The sequence below is a fragment of the Gymnogyps californianus genome, chromosome 1, assembly GCF_018139145.2.
Source record: "Gymnogyps californianus isolate 813 chromosome 1, ASM1813914v2, whole genome shotgun sequence".
NCBI lineage: Eukaryota > Metazoa > Chordata > Aves > Accipitriformes > Cathartidae > Gymnogyps > Gymnogyps californianus.
The window spans coordinates 163562544-163580081 of record NC_059471.1 but is presented as its reverse complement, the minus strand read 5'-3'; the positions used below and the strand labels follow the sequence as shown (position 1 = coordinate 163580081).

The 17538-nt window shown below is 52.9% G+C and overlaps 2 protein-coding genes across 6 annotated transcripts; one reads left to right on the top strand and one right to left on the bottom strand.

The window, feature by feature from the left end:
* The first annotated feature begins 1388 nt into the window (after positions 1 to 1388).
* On the top strand, positions 1389 to 4894 carry RRP7A (ribosomal RNA processing 7 homolog A). The gene is made up of 7 exons (XM_050901554.1): positions 1389 to 1440; positions 1524 to 1666; positions 1939 to 2064; positions 2357 to 2480; positions 3121 to 3218; positions 3635 to 3833; positions 4328 to 4894. Exons 1-7 carry the CDS (start codon positions 1389 to 1391, stop codon positions 4411 to 4413), a joined length of 828 nt encoding a protein of 275 aa, XP_050757511.1. The 3' UTR covers positions 4414 to 4894.
* Positions 4895 to 5655: 761 nt separating this feature from the next.
* SERHL2 (serine hydrolase like 2) lies at positions 5656 to 15428 on the bottom strand. 5 transcript variants are annotated; one of them, XM_050915022.1, is made up of 12 exons: positions 15400 to 15428; positions 13313 to 13547; positions 13128 to 13241; positions 11979 to 12020; positions 11219 to 11238; positions 10937 to 11011; positions 10026 to 10135; positions 9673 to 9752; positions 9282 to 9316; positions 8435 to 8526; positions 6871 to 6964; positions 5656 to 6543 (listed from the first exon to the last, which is right to left on the bottom strand). In XM_050915022.1, exons 2-12 carry the CDS (start codon positions 13458 to 13460, stop codon positions 6427 to 6429), a joined length of 927 nt encoding a protein of 308 aa, XP_050770979.1. In that variant the 5' UTR covers positions 13461 to 13547; positions 15400 to 15428; the 3' UTR covers positions 5656 to 6426. The 5 variants fall into 5 exon arrangements, with proteins under 5 accessions (XP_050770979.1, XP_050770978.1, XP_050770980.1 ...); XM_050915021.1 differs by lacking the exon at positions 15400 to 15428 and adding an exon at positions 15116 to 15144; XM_050915023.1 differs by lacking the exon at positions 15400 to 15428 and adding an exon at positions 15116 to 15144 and having other exon boundaries at positions 8435 to 8511.
* Between the last annotated feature and the right edge of the window lie 2110 nt (positions 15429 to 17538).

Here is a 17538-nt window from a genome sequence, read left to right as displayed (position 1 = left end):
ATTATCAGCTAGATAGAAAGCTGTGGAAATGTGAAGACGCATGTACTGTGAGTGCTTATCTGGTCTCTTCTGAAAGAATGGAGAGATTCAAGTATTTTTATTATTAATAGATTCATGTCTATTCCAAAAGCCAAATAGCAAGATGCACTTTGTAACTTGCTGTTAAATTGTGCATTGTGTTTAGGTTATCTGTGAGAAATTACGATGACATTAACATACTTCCTTGGAAGAACTACTGCTCTGTTCTCTAGCTCTGTGATCTATGGTGGGTTTGGGTTTTTTTTTTTCCCCTTTAAATCAGTGAAGTCAATGATTGCCTAAATACCACTCCATGATTTGTCTTACAGCAATGTATTGGTGTGCATTGCTCTTCCTGTTCTCAGTCAGCTCTCTAAAGTTATCTTAGTCTTCTAATACTTCATAGTGTGGCTTCTTTCGTTTCACACTGAAAGAAGAGTAACCAGTTATTCCTAGTCCTTTTCAGGTCGTTCACCTTGCAGCTCTCCAATTTCTCCTGGCTGTCCTGCAATTGTCATGCTAATCTTGTTTGCCTTCCACTGAGCTCACCTACCACCTTCTGACCTCACATCTGTGCACATTTGCCCTCATGCAGCATGATTATATTTTTTGTTTGGTTTTTTCCTGGGCTGTTAGAGATGATAAACTCGCATATGAAACACTGATTGCTTGCCACTAATTCAATATGGCTGGGCAGGACAGGTGGTAGGTAATTTGTAATAGTGTTTCTTTCTTTTTCCTTTGCTTTTTCAAAAACATGATGACTTCTGAAGCGATGCCACAGTTTGCAAGTTTGTCTGGTGTATTTTCATGAGTTTTGCATGTACTATTTCTTCTGATAGCGTTCATTAACTTGGATATTTGGTTGAGTCAACTCTCCATATCATGTCTTACTTTCACTGACCTTTTTTCATCTTGTACCTATGTCTTGCTTCAATATCTTTATTTTTGGAGTGGTCTTGTCTTCCATTCAGTCATAAATACAAGTTTCTCTGTAAAGGTCATTTTTTTTTCCTTTATTGATTAACAAGAGTCTTTAAAAACAGTTGTTCTTACAGTTGTTTTTGAATGTTTTTACGTATCTTTAAGATTTATTTCTTCTATTATTTGCCTCTCTAGGATTAAGCACACTGCCTGTGTTTTACACTGTTCAGGTCTTCATTTTCAGAACTGTTACACTAAATGATGGTGTCTAATAAGCTTTCTTACAGACCATCCTGTAAGATGCTCTGCATGGGGAAACCTTTTTGTTACGCTCAGCGGTCGGGCGGCGGCGGGTCCCTCAGCGCGGCCATTAGCAGCGCCAAGCCGGCCCTGGGAACTACAACTCCCGGCGGCCCCCGCGCCCCGCCGCTTCCCGCCGAGCTAAGATGGCGGCCGCCGAGGAGCGTGTGGTCGGAGCGGCGCCGGCGGGCTACACGGGTGAGGGGGCCCGGGGCAGCGGAGAGGGGCCGGGAGCGGGACCGGGGCGCCAGCGGGGTCTTTAACCGGTGCGTCGCTTGCAGCTCTGGCGGTGAAGTTCGGGGCGCGGCAGCGCTCGCCCCACTGCTTGTTGGTGAAGGAGCACCAGGTGCGGGAAGGGGCCGACACCGCGCACCCGCCTCGCCGCACCCTCTTCGTCATCAACGTCCCCCCGTACTGCAGCCCGGTGAGCGGGGCTGGCGCCGGGCGGCCCGCGGCGGGGGATCTCACCGATTGGGGGGGCGGGGAGGGGGGGCTGGAGGCCGAGGGCATCGCCTCAGGAGCGCGGGGCCGTGGGCGAAGGAGCCAGGCGTGCCTCGGGGTGGCTGCGGGCAGAGGGGCTGGGGTCGTGCCGGAGCGCCTCCCGGAGCGCTCTGTAGGCCGGGCGTGAGTGGGCGGGGAGAGGGAATCGCTCCTGCTTTTCTGTACCGCTTGTTCTCTCTCACTCTCCGCGTCAAGGAGACTCTGTCTAGGCTGTTCGCCCGCTGCGGGCGTGTCCAGTCTGTGGACATCTGTGACAAGCCAGGGCCGGGAGAGAAAAAAGAAAAACTGACCTCCAAATTCTTCAACCGCAAAACTGTAACGGTAAAGCTTGGGGGGAGGGGAATACTGATGTTTCAGTAGTCAGAATGGGAAAAGATCGCAAGCACTGAATGGTACTATTTGGAACATGACATATGGGAAACGATTTGGGGGCACTGGGTGATGTGTTTACTTATTTAAGTTTACGTTATCTTTTTTTGCTATCCCGCTGCAACTTGTGGTTTGATTTTTTTTTTTTTTTAAATTTTTTTTTTTTTTTTAAATACTGCAGCTCCTTGCTGTGTCACCAATTTCCCCAATGTATCTGACTGGCCTGGGTGTCTTTTTCTTTTAGGGGTTTCAAGTGGCATATGTGGTGTTCAGGAAACCAGCTGGTGTCCAGGCAGCCAAGGCCCTGTCACAGGAAGGTCCCTTGCTGATATCAACAGAGAGTCACCCTGTGAAAACCGGCATTAGCAGTAAGTCAACACTAGCTATCTTCCTGCTAGCTAGTGCCAGGGAATAACTATACTTATTCCTTGCTGAATCCTACCCTGCACGTCCCAGATTAATTATCACCATTTTGTACTGAGCCGGGAGACATCCAGTGTTTCATTGTCTTGCTTTTATTATTCACAAGGTAGCGATCTTATTGTACTGGATGTTGTAGCCTGGTCCAGTGACCCTATGGGAGAATGGGGTCACTTGGTACAATGGAAGGGCAGTTTTTCCTGATATCTTTTCAGTATTGCATAGATTCAGAGAAGCTGGCTGTGTCTTGCCCTCAAAATGGAATCCAGACTCAATAACAGGTACCAGGTGTCTGTCAAGATGACAGCACTTCAGATGTGACCCCTTGACAGGAACACAGCCCTGAATGTTGCACCTCTTGGGCTTAAGGCTAACCCACTCCTGCTTGGGAAAGTTGCAAGCTCTTCCCATCGCTTACTGGCTGTGGCCTGGGCTGCAAGTTGGTTGAGCTGTGGCAGTGGGGAGGCTGAACAGGAATGGGAACAGTGTGTCCTTCCCCACAGCAGTTCTCTCTAGAGCCGCCCAAAGGCATCACACTAGGGCTTGCTTCTAACAGAGGCTACTGCTAACTTCTGCTCTCTGTCTCAGAGTGGATTGCCAGCTATGCGGCCTCAGTCATGGATCCGGAGGAGCTGAAGGCTGAGGTGGATGCCTACATGCAAGACTATGACAAAAAGATAGCAGAGGTGAGGCCAGGCTGGGGAAGGAACCCAGCTAAGCAGTGTGTTTGGGGAGAGGAAAGGAAGAGAGAAGATCTGTCAGTGCTCTGGCCTCAGTGGAAAGGGCAGAGGGAAACACACTGGTTGGCAGGGTTGTTTTACTCCCAGTTGCTGGTGGGCAGTCAGGTCCTGGTTTGGTCCACAACACCTGACCCTTCCACCCAGGGCTTACAATACGTATCCACAAATAAATTGGGTCCTGGCTGGTGTGTAGTGTTGTGACTGAGAGCTGAGTGCCTGCACCCTTGGACCCACTCCTTCCTTCAAGTCTTGTGCAGGAGCTGTAGCTTTGCATGTGTTTAAGGGGGACTGTGGGAGAGCCGTGCATCAGGCTGGCTGGCAGCCTGTCTGCACTGAGCTGCCTCACCCTCCTGTCTTTACAGGAAGAAGCCAAAGCGGCCAAGGAGGAGGGTATTCCAGATGAGGAGGGCTGGGTGAAGGTAACGCGAAAGGGCCGGAAGCCTGGCCTGCCCCGGACAGAGGCTGCCAACCTGCGGGTGCTGGAGAGGGAGAAACAGAAAAGGGCCCGCAAAGAGCTGCTCAACTTCTATGCCTGGCAGCATCGCGAGACCAAGAGAGAGCGTGAGTGTCCGAGTCTCCTCCTACCCCTGCCCGTGTCTCTTGTCTCTCACGCTGAAGCCCAAAGAGCATCCTTTTTCCTTCAGCAGAGGCTACGTCCAGCTGCACGTGGCTGGGTGGTTGTGCGAATGGCCTTGCCAGCTCTTGGGTGCCCCTTGCCACCACTTGTCCTAGCAAGGGCTGCTGGAATATTTTGCGGGAGAGTGCGCAGGTCGTGGCTTTCCAATAGATGTTTCTTCAGTCTGCACAAAGGCAGTAATTGAAAGGGAAAACTAGCCAGTTTCCTCCCCAAGAGGGAGCTGCAGCACTGCCAGAGATGAACGGCCAGAGCCCCAGCTTGGCACTCAGCCCAGGCACAAAAGGACCTGCTCTGGGAAGCCTGTGTTTGCCGGTGTCAGGACTGAGCCCCTCCTGGTGTGTGAAAGTGAAGCTCCCCAGGAGAGGAAGGTCTGCTGCTCCCGTGTGACCTGTCCGCTTTCTCTTTCTGCCCGTTTCAGACATCGCCCAGTTGAGGAAGAAATTTGAGGAGGACAAGCAGAGAATCGCGCTGATGCGAGCCCAGCGCAAGTTTCGGCCGTACTAAGCTGTGCTGAGCTATTCCTCAGATGCCTGTGCTGGAGAGGGCGGGAGAGATGCCTATGGACTCCATGTGCCAAAGGATTTCAAGGAGTTGAGGCAGCTTCAGGTTGTCCCTGCCCTTGGATCTGAAATGGGAGATCCCAGTAACTGCTGCTGGAGGGGGAGTTTCCTTCACTTGCACCGGTATCCTCCTGCTCTCCTGGCCATCGTTCGGCCCTGTGGCACCACTTCCTAGGGTGCTCAGGCCAAGGGGCTGAGGCATTTCCTGTGACAACCTGCATCTCCCTGCCACCCAAGGTCCTCCTAAAGCTTGGTGAGAGCTGGGACTGACTTAGCACAGCCTCTGCAGGGGCAGAGAATGGCTGAGGAACTGTAAATAAACTGCTGCTATGTTCTCAAAACACGGGAATGCCTCTCTCTCCCCCTTGGTCTGCTGTGGGTGACAGCTTCTTGTGTGCTGGGGTGGCAATAAAAGTCATGGCTTTTATGCTGGTGCTCCTTTGCACCTTTTATCTGGGGGTAAGAAGAGGAGGGAAGTGACCTTGGGAAAAGCCCAACTGGGAAGTTCTGAGACCTGTTGTCACAAGGAAACATCAGTGGTTTGGTACAGAGCCCTACCCCTTCCCTCAGTGTTTCCCTCCCAGGCAGTTCCCTCTCAGCCAGATGTTGAGGTGTCCAGTCTTCCAGCTGTGTGTGGACCTCTGCAGCCATGTCTAGCCTGGGCTATGGGAATTTCCGATGTTCAGCACCGTCACTAGAACAAGGTGAGACAGCAGCCTGGCTTTGGAGGGAGAAACCGGACTCCCCAAGGCCTGTTTCCACTTAACCTGTCACCAGCCCACAGGAGGCACATCCAGCTGCAGGGCAATGCTTTTGTACTGCCCACGTAACATTTGTGCAGCTTCAGATGTAATGATTGTTCACCCCAGTGCACTCTGTGATCAGAAAGGGGCTGTAACCCACCCACCCCCAGGCTTTTACACATTTATTTTACTGCCTGCAGCCTCGATATGGGCGTGACCATGAATGTAAGGTGGAAATGCTGGTGAATTCCACAGAGCTGGGTTAAAGTGGATTTACCGTCTCCTAGAAAACCCACTGCAAATGCAGTTTCCATTGCATGGGGAGACTGCCAGGCCTGCTTCCTTCAGCTGGCTTTTTGCATCAATTTAACTAGGAAACAGATGGATCCTTAATATATCTGAAGTAAACGGCATGTAAAAATCATTGCCTCCTAAGATTGGCATTTTAGCTGCTTGGGTGAGCATCACAAAAGAAAGGAGGTTCACTCTCCTATAGAGTCAAGAAGATAGAGTTAACATTGGGAGATTAATCTTTATTTAGAAGGACAGAAATCATCTCTGCCAACTTTCCGTTATTAGTAGTTCTCCCAGCTGCTTCAGCTAGAGGATTAGTGACTCATTTGCTAGGAGTTCATTAAAATGGCCTTCTGTGCCCAGGTGAGCTCTTATTTAAGCTGATTTTTAAAAAAGCAGCAGCTCTCACAGTAGAACAGAGACACTGAGGCCTTCTGAGCTCAGGCATCCAGGGAAGTAAGCAGAGAAGCAGAACACTTTCCTGGTTTTTCAGGAGGTGTAATCCTGGGAGGAGACTGGTCACACCATCCTCGGGGAGGAGGTGAGGTGAGCCACCTATCTCTTGCAATGCTACAGCTGGTGCTGCTGCTCCCACACAGGATGCCTCTGCCTGTATTCCTGCTCCATTTCAGGGTGCAAGTTAGGAGCAACCAAGGGGAAGGCCACTCTGGGCCTCTATCCTGGTAGTCACAGAGCTGGAAGTGGAGAAAGGATTCCTTTTCCCTTTGACAAGTGAGATACTTTGCTCAGCACTCCTCCAGTGAGCCCCTGGCAGACCTGCTTCCACCCTGCACTGAGCTAAACTTAGGAAAGAGTATTACGAAACTGACGTTGGATGCGAGGTAGGAGTGGTGACAATTCCTCCAGAGCCTGCTTTTTAGCTCCCTCTTCTCCTGGACTGCTGCAGCAGTGAGGGCTTCCTAGAGCCTGGCTCTGGCATTCTGCGCTGTCAGGAACTTGCTGATGATCCCAGACACCACCTCAGGCTCGTTCAGGTGCACAAAATGACTCCCGGGCACCTCTACTAGCTGGATGTGCTGGAGGGAGAGGACACAAGAAGATGTGGACCAGGAAAGCGTTCCCTCAGGCAGGCTGTGCTTGCTGTGTGGCACTTGTGGGGGGCGGGGGGGGCGAGTGAGGCAGGATGGGGATGGGAGGACTAGGGAAGAGCTGGGTCCAGAGGGCAGTACTAATGTGGGACTTTGGCAGCGGGGGCAAAGTTGGCTTCCCCCCCGTGCGAGGGCTGTGCCATTTAGGACAAATCACCTACTAGGGGGTGTCCACCAAGGTGAGCTGCTTCCTAGCTGCTGCTCCCAGGTTGGTGGCGCATAGAGTAGAGATGCAAGGATGGAATTTGCTCTCACCTCTTTGAGGGTAGACTCGAACGCCTCCCGTAGGGTTTTCATAAATTGAGTTCTGCTGTCTAGCTTGTGCGGTATCAAGAGTCCGTCTTGGGCTCTGAAAAGCAACAGCAAGGCTCAGTACAGCACATGGTGTGCCTCCGTTTGTCTTTGCTGCTGTCCTGGGCAGAAGCAGCGTCCCCAAGACAGTGGGGCAACAAACCCAATTGCTCTTTCCAGGCTGCTTTTAAACAGCAGGGTTACAGGGTCATACATGGTAGTCAGAGGAGCACCCCACAACTTGGCTAAGCAATTTTCTATCAAACTATCTGTTTCAAACCTTGGCTGATTGCCTAGTAGTATCAGAGTTGAGACCGGTTAAATATTGTCCCCCTAGGGCTGGCTCCTTAACTGGTCTGAATGCATCATTCCCTGCCCCCACGCTCTCTTCTGCTCTTAATTTTTTCCTTCCATACTTTCCTTTCCTTCCTTTCCTTCTCCCCTCTGTCCCTCTCCCCTCTCCATGCTTCTGCTTTAAACAGGGTGTGCCCTGCTTGGAGAGGGAGGTACCACGGCAGTCTTCCTGGAGAAGCCAGCATCAGACCTCCTGCAGAGCTAAGATCATGCTGTCTCCTACCATGCTGCACGTGATGGGACAAGGTGACACGCCAGGCTCAAAGGCAGGTACTCTGTATGGCCTAGAGGACTTGTCCTCACCATGATGTTGCACTTCTGGACAAACAGGAAAATCCTTAAGCTCTTATGATTTCAACAGACCACGGAAGCCAAAACTGCACCTCATTTCTCAACTTCTAGCACTTCCTCTCACTTCCTAGAGTGTCTTTTAACAGCACCACACAGGCCAAGGTAGCCAGAGCCCTGCACATCTTGCCCTCCAAGGAGATGGAAAAATGCAGAGGAGGACTGACAGAACTAGCTACCCACCCAGACAGCTTAACAGCTTGTCGGGCTCTGTGCAAGCCACTGGCTTCCTCCCCACAGCTTCTTCCTGCCCCAGGGCCCGCAGGGGAATGCTTGCAAGAGCTGGGTCAGGCCAGGGGCTCCAGGACCAGCTGGAGGAGGTGGAGGCTGCTGTGGTTTCACCTGTTTGCTCAGGCAAGAGGTTTCGTGGTCTGGAGAAGGGGGCAGGCCAGGAGGAAAGCAAGTAGGAGCAGTGCTGTGGAGGGTCATGTGTTTGCCAGGATGGCCCCTTGCTGTAGGGCGAAGGGATGGAAAGTTGTGGGATAGGAGCGTGAAGGCAGGAGCATGGGGACAACAGGGCAGGACTGGCATTTCCTCAGTCAGCCTTGCACCAGGGAGGCCCAGCCTGAAAGCACAGTGTCAGGCCGGGAGAAGAATGTTCCAGCTGTTCTCTGCCTGCTCCAGGAGCCTGCCCAGCCCAGGGCAGTGGTGGGGAACTGGGAAATGCTTCTCACATGTGAGGCTGTACTGTTGTGCCAGCTGGCCCAAAGGTCTGGGTGGCTGCTGCAGAGGAGGGGGTAGCGGAGGACTTCTTTCTCACTTTCATTCCCTCCACCCAGGGCTGCGGGGAGGCAGTGAGGGTTGGTTTGGCTTGTGCCTCACTCACAGAATTATGAGAACACGGTCCTGGATCTTCTGCAGGAGGTTCACACACCGCTCCACCGTGAAGGACTCTTGAGTCTCCTGCAGGTGCAAAGACTGGGAGAGTGGCAAAGGTCAGGGACAGCAGCTGGGGTAGAGCGTGTCTCCGACCCCTGCTGCACTAGCGGCTCTGAAGGCAGAAGTGGCTGCGGCCCCAAAGCTGCTGTGCTGGGACATGACAGGCGGCCAGGCTGCACGCAAGAGTAGCTGGCTCTGCAAAGGCTCCTTCTGTCCAGCTGCGTTTGAGGGCTGCCAACAACGCTGCCTGCTGGGATGCAGCACATATGGGAATGATCTCATAGCAGAGAAAAGCTTTAAAAATCCTTTTACTAAAAAGGAGACAGTACACTACTCTGGCTTTCATACCCTGGCAGTAGCACAGGTAGAGGAGGCCCTACTTGCTCAGAAGTGGCACAAAGCTATCAAAATATCAAACGTAAGGACTTTGCTCCACTCTCTCTCCCCTTCTCATACGGGTGACCTGACAAAGAAGCTGACCAAAAGCATCCATCCATCTGCGGCCTGAAGAGTTATAATGGCAGGAAAATGTGGCCAGGAGGCCCTGGGGCAGAAGAACTGCTAAAAAAATCAGTAACATTTTCCAGTGACTCTGTAAGCTGAGTCAGTTAATGATCGAGTGCAGGCTCTTTTAACAGCAGCATTTAAAAGAGATGTGGGAATTAGGGAAGCAGAAAGTGAACGGCTGGGTGGAGGCAGGGCCTGGGCTCAGGGAGCGGGCCTCCACTATCTGAGTTTTCTGTAAGCTCAGGGCTCAGAAGCAACGGCGGGCATGTCAGAAGAGCAATGCTCACCATATGGACTCTCATGTCTCTGTTATACACCAGCCCTGGAATGAAAAAACAAGAGAAGGTTTTCATGTCTCACAGGAGCAGGAGTTGCTCTGTTTCTCCTCACCTTTGGGGTCTGCCCAAGACTTTTTGAGACAGGAGGAACAGGATTAATTCAGATTTCTCCTTTTTTTGATTTCTTTTCTTTAGCCATTCTAGGACTCAAGCACCAACCCCAGCTGCTGGGAATGGAGAGCTCTGCCTCCAGACTTAATTGATCCCATTCAGGCTGCGTAAACTTGTAGCTAGGGCACCCTGTACCCTGCGGAAGACAATGGCTGTTGGCACTGCTCCCTTCCCACACCCAGTGTTGGCCCAGCACTGTGATGAGCCCTGTCTCCACGCAGCCCCTTACCAGCGGGTGTCTCAGTTGCTCCTCGCTGCAGTAGGATTGCCCCACCCTCTGCTGTCAGATGTCCGTTTGCTTCTAAGAGCCTAGGGGAGACATGGCAGAGAGATTGTGCTGCTGGAAAAGCGAGGAAGCGAAGCGAAAATGGCACGACAAGGTGACAGGAGAGCTCTCGGGCTGCTTCAGAAAAGAGCAGGAAGAAGCAGCAGCTTCTGGCAGCAGAAGCAAAAGGTCTTGCTGAGATTCCAGAGGAGAACTGGAAAGGGGAAGTGCAGGGACAGTTTCCCCTTCTCGTTCATGCAGCCATAACTGTGCCCAAGGTGAGGGCAGGCAGCAAATGAAGAGGACAGAGAACCCACCTGTGCAATGCTGCTTCGGGGCTCCGTGCTTTGGGAGCTTGCTGCTTTGCCTCTAGGCTCAGTAATGTGTCAATCACCATCCGTTTTGATTTCAGCCACGCCTCAGTGTCCTGAAACAAAGAGAGGTAGGGAACAGGAGTAACCCCCCTCTCTTCTGAATCATCTTACCCCTTATCAGAGGATAGAAGAGGGCATTTCACCCTTCAACGTCCCTCAGAACTGGTACCAGTTACAGACATCATATTAAAAATGTCCATTTCTGGGGAAAAGGGAACAGCAATACTTAAAGGCAAGGTAGGAATAGAAAGCTAAGTACTGCTGTAAAGAACTTCTTAACTTTTTACCCTTGCAATCTTTTCTACCCCTTCCTACCTCACTTTTGAGTTGAGGACAACTGTCCAAAAGAACAAGGGAAATCTGGTATCTTTTGTCTCTCTGACCCTGGGCTTCTGTCCCACTTCTGCCAACCAAAGCCCCAGCATCTGGCAGTGATGATGGCAGGTTAGGAATGTAGCTTTATGTCCTGCCAGGAACAGAAAATGAAATCCACCAATCTTGCACCCAGGTCACCCAACAAGCTGTTGGCAAAAAGACAACCTCAGCTGGCAGGTGCTTGGACAGAGGTTCTAGTTCCCTTTGTACAAGGGCATGGCACAGACAAGTGAATTTCAGTGCTAAGGGACTGCAGGATGTGGAGCGCTACCAAGTGTCCCCCAAGGGCCACCCTAAGCAGGGACCTCAGTCCACGCAACAAGGAGCAGATCTGTGCCTGCCAAAAGGAAGAGCCCTGAGACTTGTGTGACCTGCCAGGAACTGGTTGCATCAGTGCTTTCTCTGAACAAATGAGGGAAAGAAAAAAAACATCTATTTTTTATTTTAAAAAGGGAGGGGAAGGACACGCAAAATCTAACCTCTGGAGCTAGCAGAAAGCCAAGACTTTCCAGCAGGATCAGCTTGTCCACCATCTCAGGATAAAGGAAACAGAACTGAGGAGAGATGAAACAATATGAGAGAAAGAGAAAAGCTGAGTACTGGGTGATGTCTTCGTCCTGCTACACTGGAGAGGGGGTCAGGGAAGGGCCTCTCCTCCCCTGAGATCCAAGTCCCACACAGTCTGTCCCTTCATTCCTCTCCCATTTGTTGTTCCAGCTGCAGAAATCACAAATCCCATGAAGAAAGGATGCTTTACTCACCATTCCTCCCACAGACCCACCTGCAAAGGAGAGAAGGGTGCTCAGTTATGCACAGGATGCCCCCCGGTAACAGAAACTCCCCTTCCCCACAGCAGGAGCTGCCTTAGAAGCAGAAATGCACATTGTACCAAGGGACAAAGCCACAGCTACAGAGTAGAGCTCTCCCAGCAGGCAGAGAGCAGGACTATTGGCCAGCTGGACTCCCTGTCCTGCACCATCCCCATCTCCCTCTCAGGCAGCAAAGGTCGAGGAGTTACTAGTTAAAATGCTATGGTGTGCAGGTCCTGTGAGCTGTGGCCAGAGGAGCCCTGGGGACCAAAATCCAAATCATGGCAAAACCCAATCACGTCCCAAGCACAAAGAGAGAGAGCCTGGAGTCCAGTTCCCCTCAGCAAGCTCCATGACCCACCAAGAAGGGCCCTGCTGTGCCGAGGCTTTGTGGCCTTGTGGGGACCAGGCAGGAAGGCCTGCTGCGAATTCTCCTGACATAGATCACCCCTCTTTGCCCATCACTGTTCCCTCCTGGGGGTGGAAGAAAGACCCACAGCAAGAGTTAGTTACCGCTGTTTGTACTACAGGGTCTTGAAAGCAGAGGCATTTCAAACAAGGGCACAGATTTTTGAATCACTCAAGCAGTAACCTGGTACTTGACACAATATAATACATATTCCAACCCAGCTCCTAGCAGCATGTCTTGTAAATTAATTATCTACTCCTATTTCCATGAATCTCACAGCTTACAAGGACAAGAGCCACTTACCCATACTGTGACCCATCACGGTGAACCGTCTCCACTGCAAGGCTAAGTGGCAACAGACAAAAACAGACAGTGCTGCATTAGAAACCAGAGCAGCAGCATCTTGCTGCTTCTCTACCAACATGGGACCATTCTCCCGGGAGGGCTTTTGCACTGCTTAATTTGCTTCCTAATCCAGAAACGAGGTGGCTAAGTAGGGCAGTTTTAAAGAAAAAGAACATCCACCACCTTATTTCCTTGGTAGTTAAGTCACGCAGCTCTCAAGCTCTCTCTGCATGGCAAACAAACTACAGCAAATTCCCATTCGCTGCCAGACACGAGACTGGCAAGAAGCAAAGGAGCCTAACTGGGCAGCATCTGCTGGAAGAGAGAGACCTTGACAGAGCATCCTGCTGCAGAGCATTCCACAAGAGCCATGAGGACACAGAGCCAGGTCCACTGCCTTGAGGAAAGCATGATTATTCCAAGTGAAAGCTCTCTGCACCAGTTAGCACATCAGGCTTTTCAGTCCATTTTTAGGGCACTCCCAAGAGGCTTATGGGAAAATACTGCTTCATCAGTGCTGCCCATCTGAAATATACCTCATTGAAAGATGTGTTTTACCCTCTGGCACGTCAAAGAACTTCTAGAGGCTCTTTGTATACTGAATGAGGGATGCAAAACTGCACCTGCCACAACCTCCCACAAGATCAGCATACAGACGGGCAGTTAGATCAGGAGTTATTAGGAGCCCAAGACACCTTGGCTTTCAGATTTTTTTGTATGATTCTAAAGCAAGCAGCAAGCTGCCATCGGGGAGAACCAGAAGAGTCTCCAACTTACACCTAACACTGGTTAGAGGTCACTGGCTGTTTACAAAAAGTCAGTCTGGCAAAACTATTTAATTGCATCCACCACTTTGCCGCTACTGCTTTTTAGTACAGAAACACTTGCTTCCCAGGGCTTACTGTTTCTTCCTCTCACAAAACAGTGAGAAAGAGGGATGCTTATTCAGTCTGTGGCCACAAAGCACCGGCTAACATCAGGCTGGGGAGAAGCAGAGGGAACTGACCCCTCTCCTGGCAGTAAATGCTGCCTACTTGTTCTGAGGAGCAGGAGCAATATAGCACCCCCTGCACTAACATCCCCTCGAGGTTCCCTTCAATGACCCACCTGCTGCCACCCGGCGCACATCGCTCACGTAATCCAGAAAATAGTAGGGAGAGCCTGCAGGTCGGTGGGATGACAAGCCATGGCCAGAAAAATCCATTGCCACGTAATAGTAATCTGAAAGGCAGAGAATATCAGATGTGCAGCCCTGCAACACAACAAGAACCATCCTGATGAGCCAGACCTACCTTTGGGGAGCAGTGGAATGAGCTTGTCAAAGGTGTTGGCGTTGTCCAGCCAGCCGTGCAAGCACAGCACAGGGTGTCCCTCCAAGGGTCCCCAGGCCTTGGCTGCCACATGGCCCCAGGGCACAGGGAACTTCAACTCTGAGAACATGCCCAAAATAGAGTTCTCGCAAGTGATGTCCCTGGAGAGCCACGTGCTCAGAGTAGGTCCCAGGGATCTTGTTAATGGCCCAGAGCTCTGAAAAGAGTAATACAGGTCTTTAGTAACTCACCAACCTCCTGTGGTCTTAATTAGCAGCTTGCTGATTTATAGCTCTCCATTCAACATCCCAAGCTGCCATCCCTGCCTGCCTGTTTGGGGAATCCTCCTCCCAGCACGTACTAGCAATGCTCCTAAGAAGAAACAAGCTTTCCCTACGCAGGAGGAGAAAGCCTCCTCTCTGTGTCTCTGCAGCAGCTGCAATCCGACCAGAAGGCACAGGAGATCTGGCAAGAGGGAACCATGCAGAATTCCCCCAGCTAGCTGCAGTCAGCCAGGCACCTGTCCTGGACCAAAAAGACAATTTTGGGAATAAGGATGCTGCCTCCAGTACTAGACTGTTACCACCTTCTCCTCTTTTACCTTGGTGCTTCTCCTCTTTCACATCACCAGTAAGCACCTTCGAGAGAGCAGCTGGCTACGTGCCACACAGCAGGTCACTGCTGCCACCCTCCCGTGCACCCCTCAGAGCCAGGCACCCTGCATGGGATATGGGGCCACAACCCACCAGGCACCCTGCATGGGATACGGGTCCACAACCCACCAGGCACCTGCTCAACCTCAAACCTGTCTCATCGCTGCCAATCTGCCTGGCAATCACTGAGCTACATCTGACCCTTACTCAACCCCAGGCTCCTAAGTGAACCCCCCAGTACTACCCAGCCCTGGGGATCTTCCAGGGGTGGTGTGAACATCTCCCCTTTACCCCCAAGCCCTTATGACCCCTGGGGCCCCTCATGGGCAGCCTGACTATCCCCATGCCCCACTCTCTCGTGCCATATCCCCTTCCCAGTGACTTGTCTCAGGTCTCTGCTCCCTTAAATAGCCCCCTGACACCCCACAGCAATTAAATCACTCTACAGCAAGTCCCTCCTGAGCCCATACCTCTGTAAGGTGTGAGGACGGGGGGGGGACGGGACGGGACGGGCTGAGAGGGGAGGCTGCTGTCAGGCCCCTGAGAGCACTTACAGGCCCTAAAGGTCCCAATCAGCCACACCTTGGGCCTCCCCTACATCTTTCCCTCCTGCCCATAAGCCTATTTAAGATCAGCCCGGGACCAGCCCCAGCAACGCTGCAGGAGTGCTGGTCTCCAGCAGCAATGCCCTAGGAACCACAGCCCTGCCTGCTGATCACGGGGCTGGGTCCAACCCCGGCTGCCCGCGCCGGGCCTGATCCTGATAATCGTGGGCTGACTTCCTGGTGTGACTATGGACCTGTCCCTTCCTCACAGACCTGCCTGACGACCTTGGGCTCCTGGCGGAGCCGGATTGCCCTCCCCGGGCCTGCCGTGCCTGGGCACAGCGGGGCTCCGGCCCTGGGGTCCCGTTCCCCCCCCCCCCCCGGCTCCGGGGTGAGGGCCTCCCCAGGCGGGCAGGAAGGGCCGCTACCCCCGGACCTTCGCCTCAGGGCGCCCTGGGGCAGTTGGTCCCGGCCGCGGGGAAGCGCTGCCCGGGGACCGACCCCCGTCCGGCGCCGAGAGCGGGCCCCGGAGCGCCGCGGCCGCCCCGGCCCCGCTCCCCGCGCCCCAGCCCCAGCCCCCCTCCTACCGCTCTGTCTGCCCGGGACGGCAGAGCAAGGCCGCGGCTGGAGGACGGAACCCGGCGGCGGGGCGGGGCGGGCCGGCTGCACCGCCCTGCTCCCCGCCTCCCCGGGGCGACCCGGGCCTCCGCCTCCTGCCGCTCCGGCGGCCCGGGGCCGCCACGGCCCGAGAGAGGCGGCGGGGCAGAGGTGCCACCATCTTTGTCCTCCCTCATCGCCTCACGGCTCCGGGGGTCCGGCTGGGAAACGGGGTGGTGGGCGGGTGGGGGCACGACAGCGCGGCCTCCCCTACCTGGGGAGCATTTCCTGGTTCCCCACCCTTGGCCCTACAGCAAGAGGCCGTCCTGGCAAACACACAACCCTCCACAGCACCGCTCCTACTTGCTTTCCTCCTGGCCTGACTCTTCCCCCAGTCACAGCAACCCAGCCTGCCCCCTTCTCCAGACCCCGAAACCTGTCGCCTGTGCAAACAGGTGAAACCACTGCAGCCTCCACCTCCTCCAGCTGGTCCTGGAGGCCCGGGCTGGACCCAGCTCCTGCAAGCTCTGCCCTGGGTGCTGGGGGCAGGAAGGAGCTGTGGGAGGCAGCTGCTGCCTTGTGCAGAGCCTGTGTTTGGATGGGGCTCAGTAAGAGTAACAAGGAGTTAATGGTGTCCGTGGGGTCTGAAGCTGCGATCAACCTACTGGGCATGATAGGGACCTGTGAGGAGTCGCAGCCATGGAGGTAGGGCTGCATCCTTGACTACTTCCAGAAGACACATTACTGACAATGGAAACTGCCTGTACTGCAGTGACACAGTGTGAGATGTTTTAACTGTGACCCAGGAGCATCGTATCGACATCAAACAGGCTCAGTGCTTGACACCAATGCTGAACTTCTGTTGCTCTCTGACAGAGAAACTCTTCTGAACTCCTAACGCTTGCTGGAATCGCATTGCTCCAGGGATGAGAGTCAGTCTCCCAGACTGTGACCCATTGCAGTGAACTGACTACTGCAGGGCCAAGCTGCAGCAGATAAACAGCAGACAGCACTGCCTTAGCCGCTCCACTCCTCTTCTGCAAAAACAGACCCCTCTCAGCTGGAGACGTTTCTACATGGTTTTCCTCATTAGTCGCCCAGAAAGGGGGTGGCTGCATAGACCAGGCTTCAAGAAAGTCAATACCCAAGTATGGCTGGGAATACTGCTTGCTCGTGCCTCGCATTCCCTCCAGCAGTCAGAGTCTACCAGGCCTAACGCAGACCACAACCATTCCCCTTCAGTCAAGGACTCTGCAGTCAAATGAAGCAAAGTCAAACCACGCTGTGAGCAGTGGGACGCCTTGCTGGAACAGTTGGAGAGAGCAGAATGAATGTCTGTTCTTAGGGAGTCATTTTTATATTGGTAATTGAAAACTCTCTGCTCAGTTCAGCACATCAGTCTCCTAAATTACACAATACATTTTCAGAACAGCCTGCAAAGCTTGAAAGAAACCAGCGTAGAAGCTTACAGCCCTGTTTCTCCTGCCTAGCTCAAACTCATCCTGGCAAAATAGGCTCTGCACCACAGCAGTTGAAAGGTAACCTTGGGGACCCATCACTGAGAAGAAATAAGAGAGCTATGCAGCTCAGCCTGTCCTCCAGGTGAGCCATTGGAATGGAAATCAGAACCTGAATTCTTATATGTTTGGAAAGTCCAGTGCATTGCTTTTTCTTAGGCCTCCTTGGAGGAGGCGCAGGAAAGCAGACCACAAGTGCTGGGGAGCCATGCAGAGGGAGAGACGCCACAGTACCATCTTCAGCTTCTTTCCTACAACTGTCAGAGGTGGGTGGCTGATTACAAAAGGTGAAAAGCAAGAGACAGCTTGGCAGAACAGATTTGTAAAATGCACTCAATCAATCGCTGCTGCTGTTACGGAGAGCAGGGCCGTCCTGTGAATTGCTGGGACTTCTTCACAACAAGCTACCAGAAAGTGGTGTAGTTGTTAGGCAGTGGCTGCTAGGCTTGTGGTTCTTCTGTCTATGGCATGGCTCTTGAGGAAGAGGACCCTGTGTCAGGAGCAGAAGTGATGCAGACCCTTTGCACAAACCTCTGTGGTTGGTGGGGCAACAGGCCATGGCCAGGAAAATCCATTGCCACTTAACTGCAATCTGAAAAGGAGACAGAATCAGGCATGCAGACCTGAAGCGTGACACACAGCCCATCCTCGTGAGCCAGACCCACTTCTGGGGAGCAGTGGAATGAGCCCATCGAAAGTGGTGGCATTGTCCAGCCAGCCATGCAAGCACAGCACAGGGTATCCTCTTCACGGTCCCCAGGCCTTGGCTGCCACATGTCCCGTGGGCACTGGGAACTTCACCTCCGAGAACTTGTACCCACAAGCAACATCCTCTGAGTGCTACATGCTGGGAGCTGGTCCCAGGAGCTTACTAACAGCCAAGAGCTCTGGACAGA

Bases quoted from the DNA above. Each gene is read 5' to 3' on its own strand.
- RRP7A (XM_050901554.1), top strand. From the start codon at position 1,389: ATGGCGGCCGCCGAGGAGCGTGTGGTCGGAGCGGCGCCGGCGGGCTAC. The intron at 2,065-2,356 runs GTAAAGCTTGGG...TTTTTCTTTTAG, and splicing joins TCAACCGCAAAACTGTAACG to GGGTTTCAAGTGGCATATGT. The intron at 2,481-3,120 runs GTAAGTCAACAC...TCTCTGTCTCAG, and splicing joins TGTGAAAACCGGCATTAGCA to AGTGGATTGCCAGCTATGCG.
- SERHL2 (XM_050915022.1), bottom strand. From the start codon at position 13,460: ATGTTCTCAGAGTTGAAGTTCCCTGTGCCCTGGGGCCATGTGGCAGCC. The intron at 13,242-13,312 runs GTAGGTCTGGCT...TCTGCCTTTCAG, and splicing joins CATTCCACTGCTCCCCAAAG to ATTACTATTACGTGGCAATG. The intron at 11,012-11,218 runs GTGAGTAAAGCA...ATCTCTCCTCAG, and splicing joins GTGGGTCTGTGGGAGGAATG to TTCTGTTTCCTTTATCCTGA.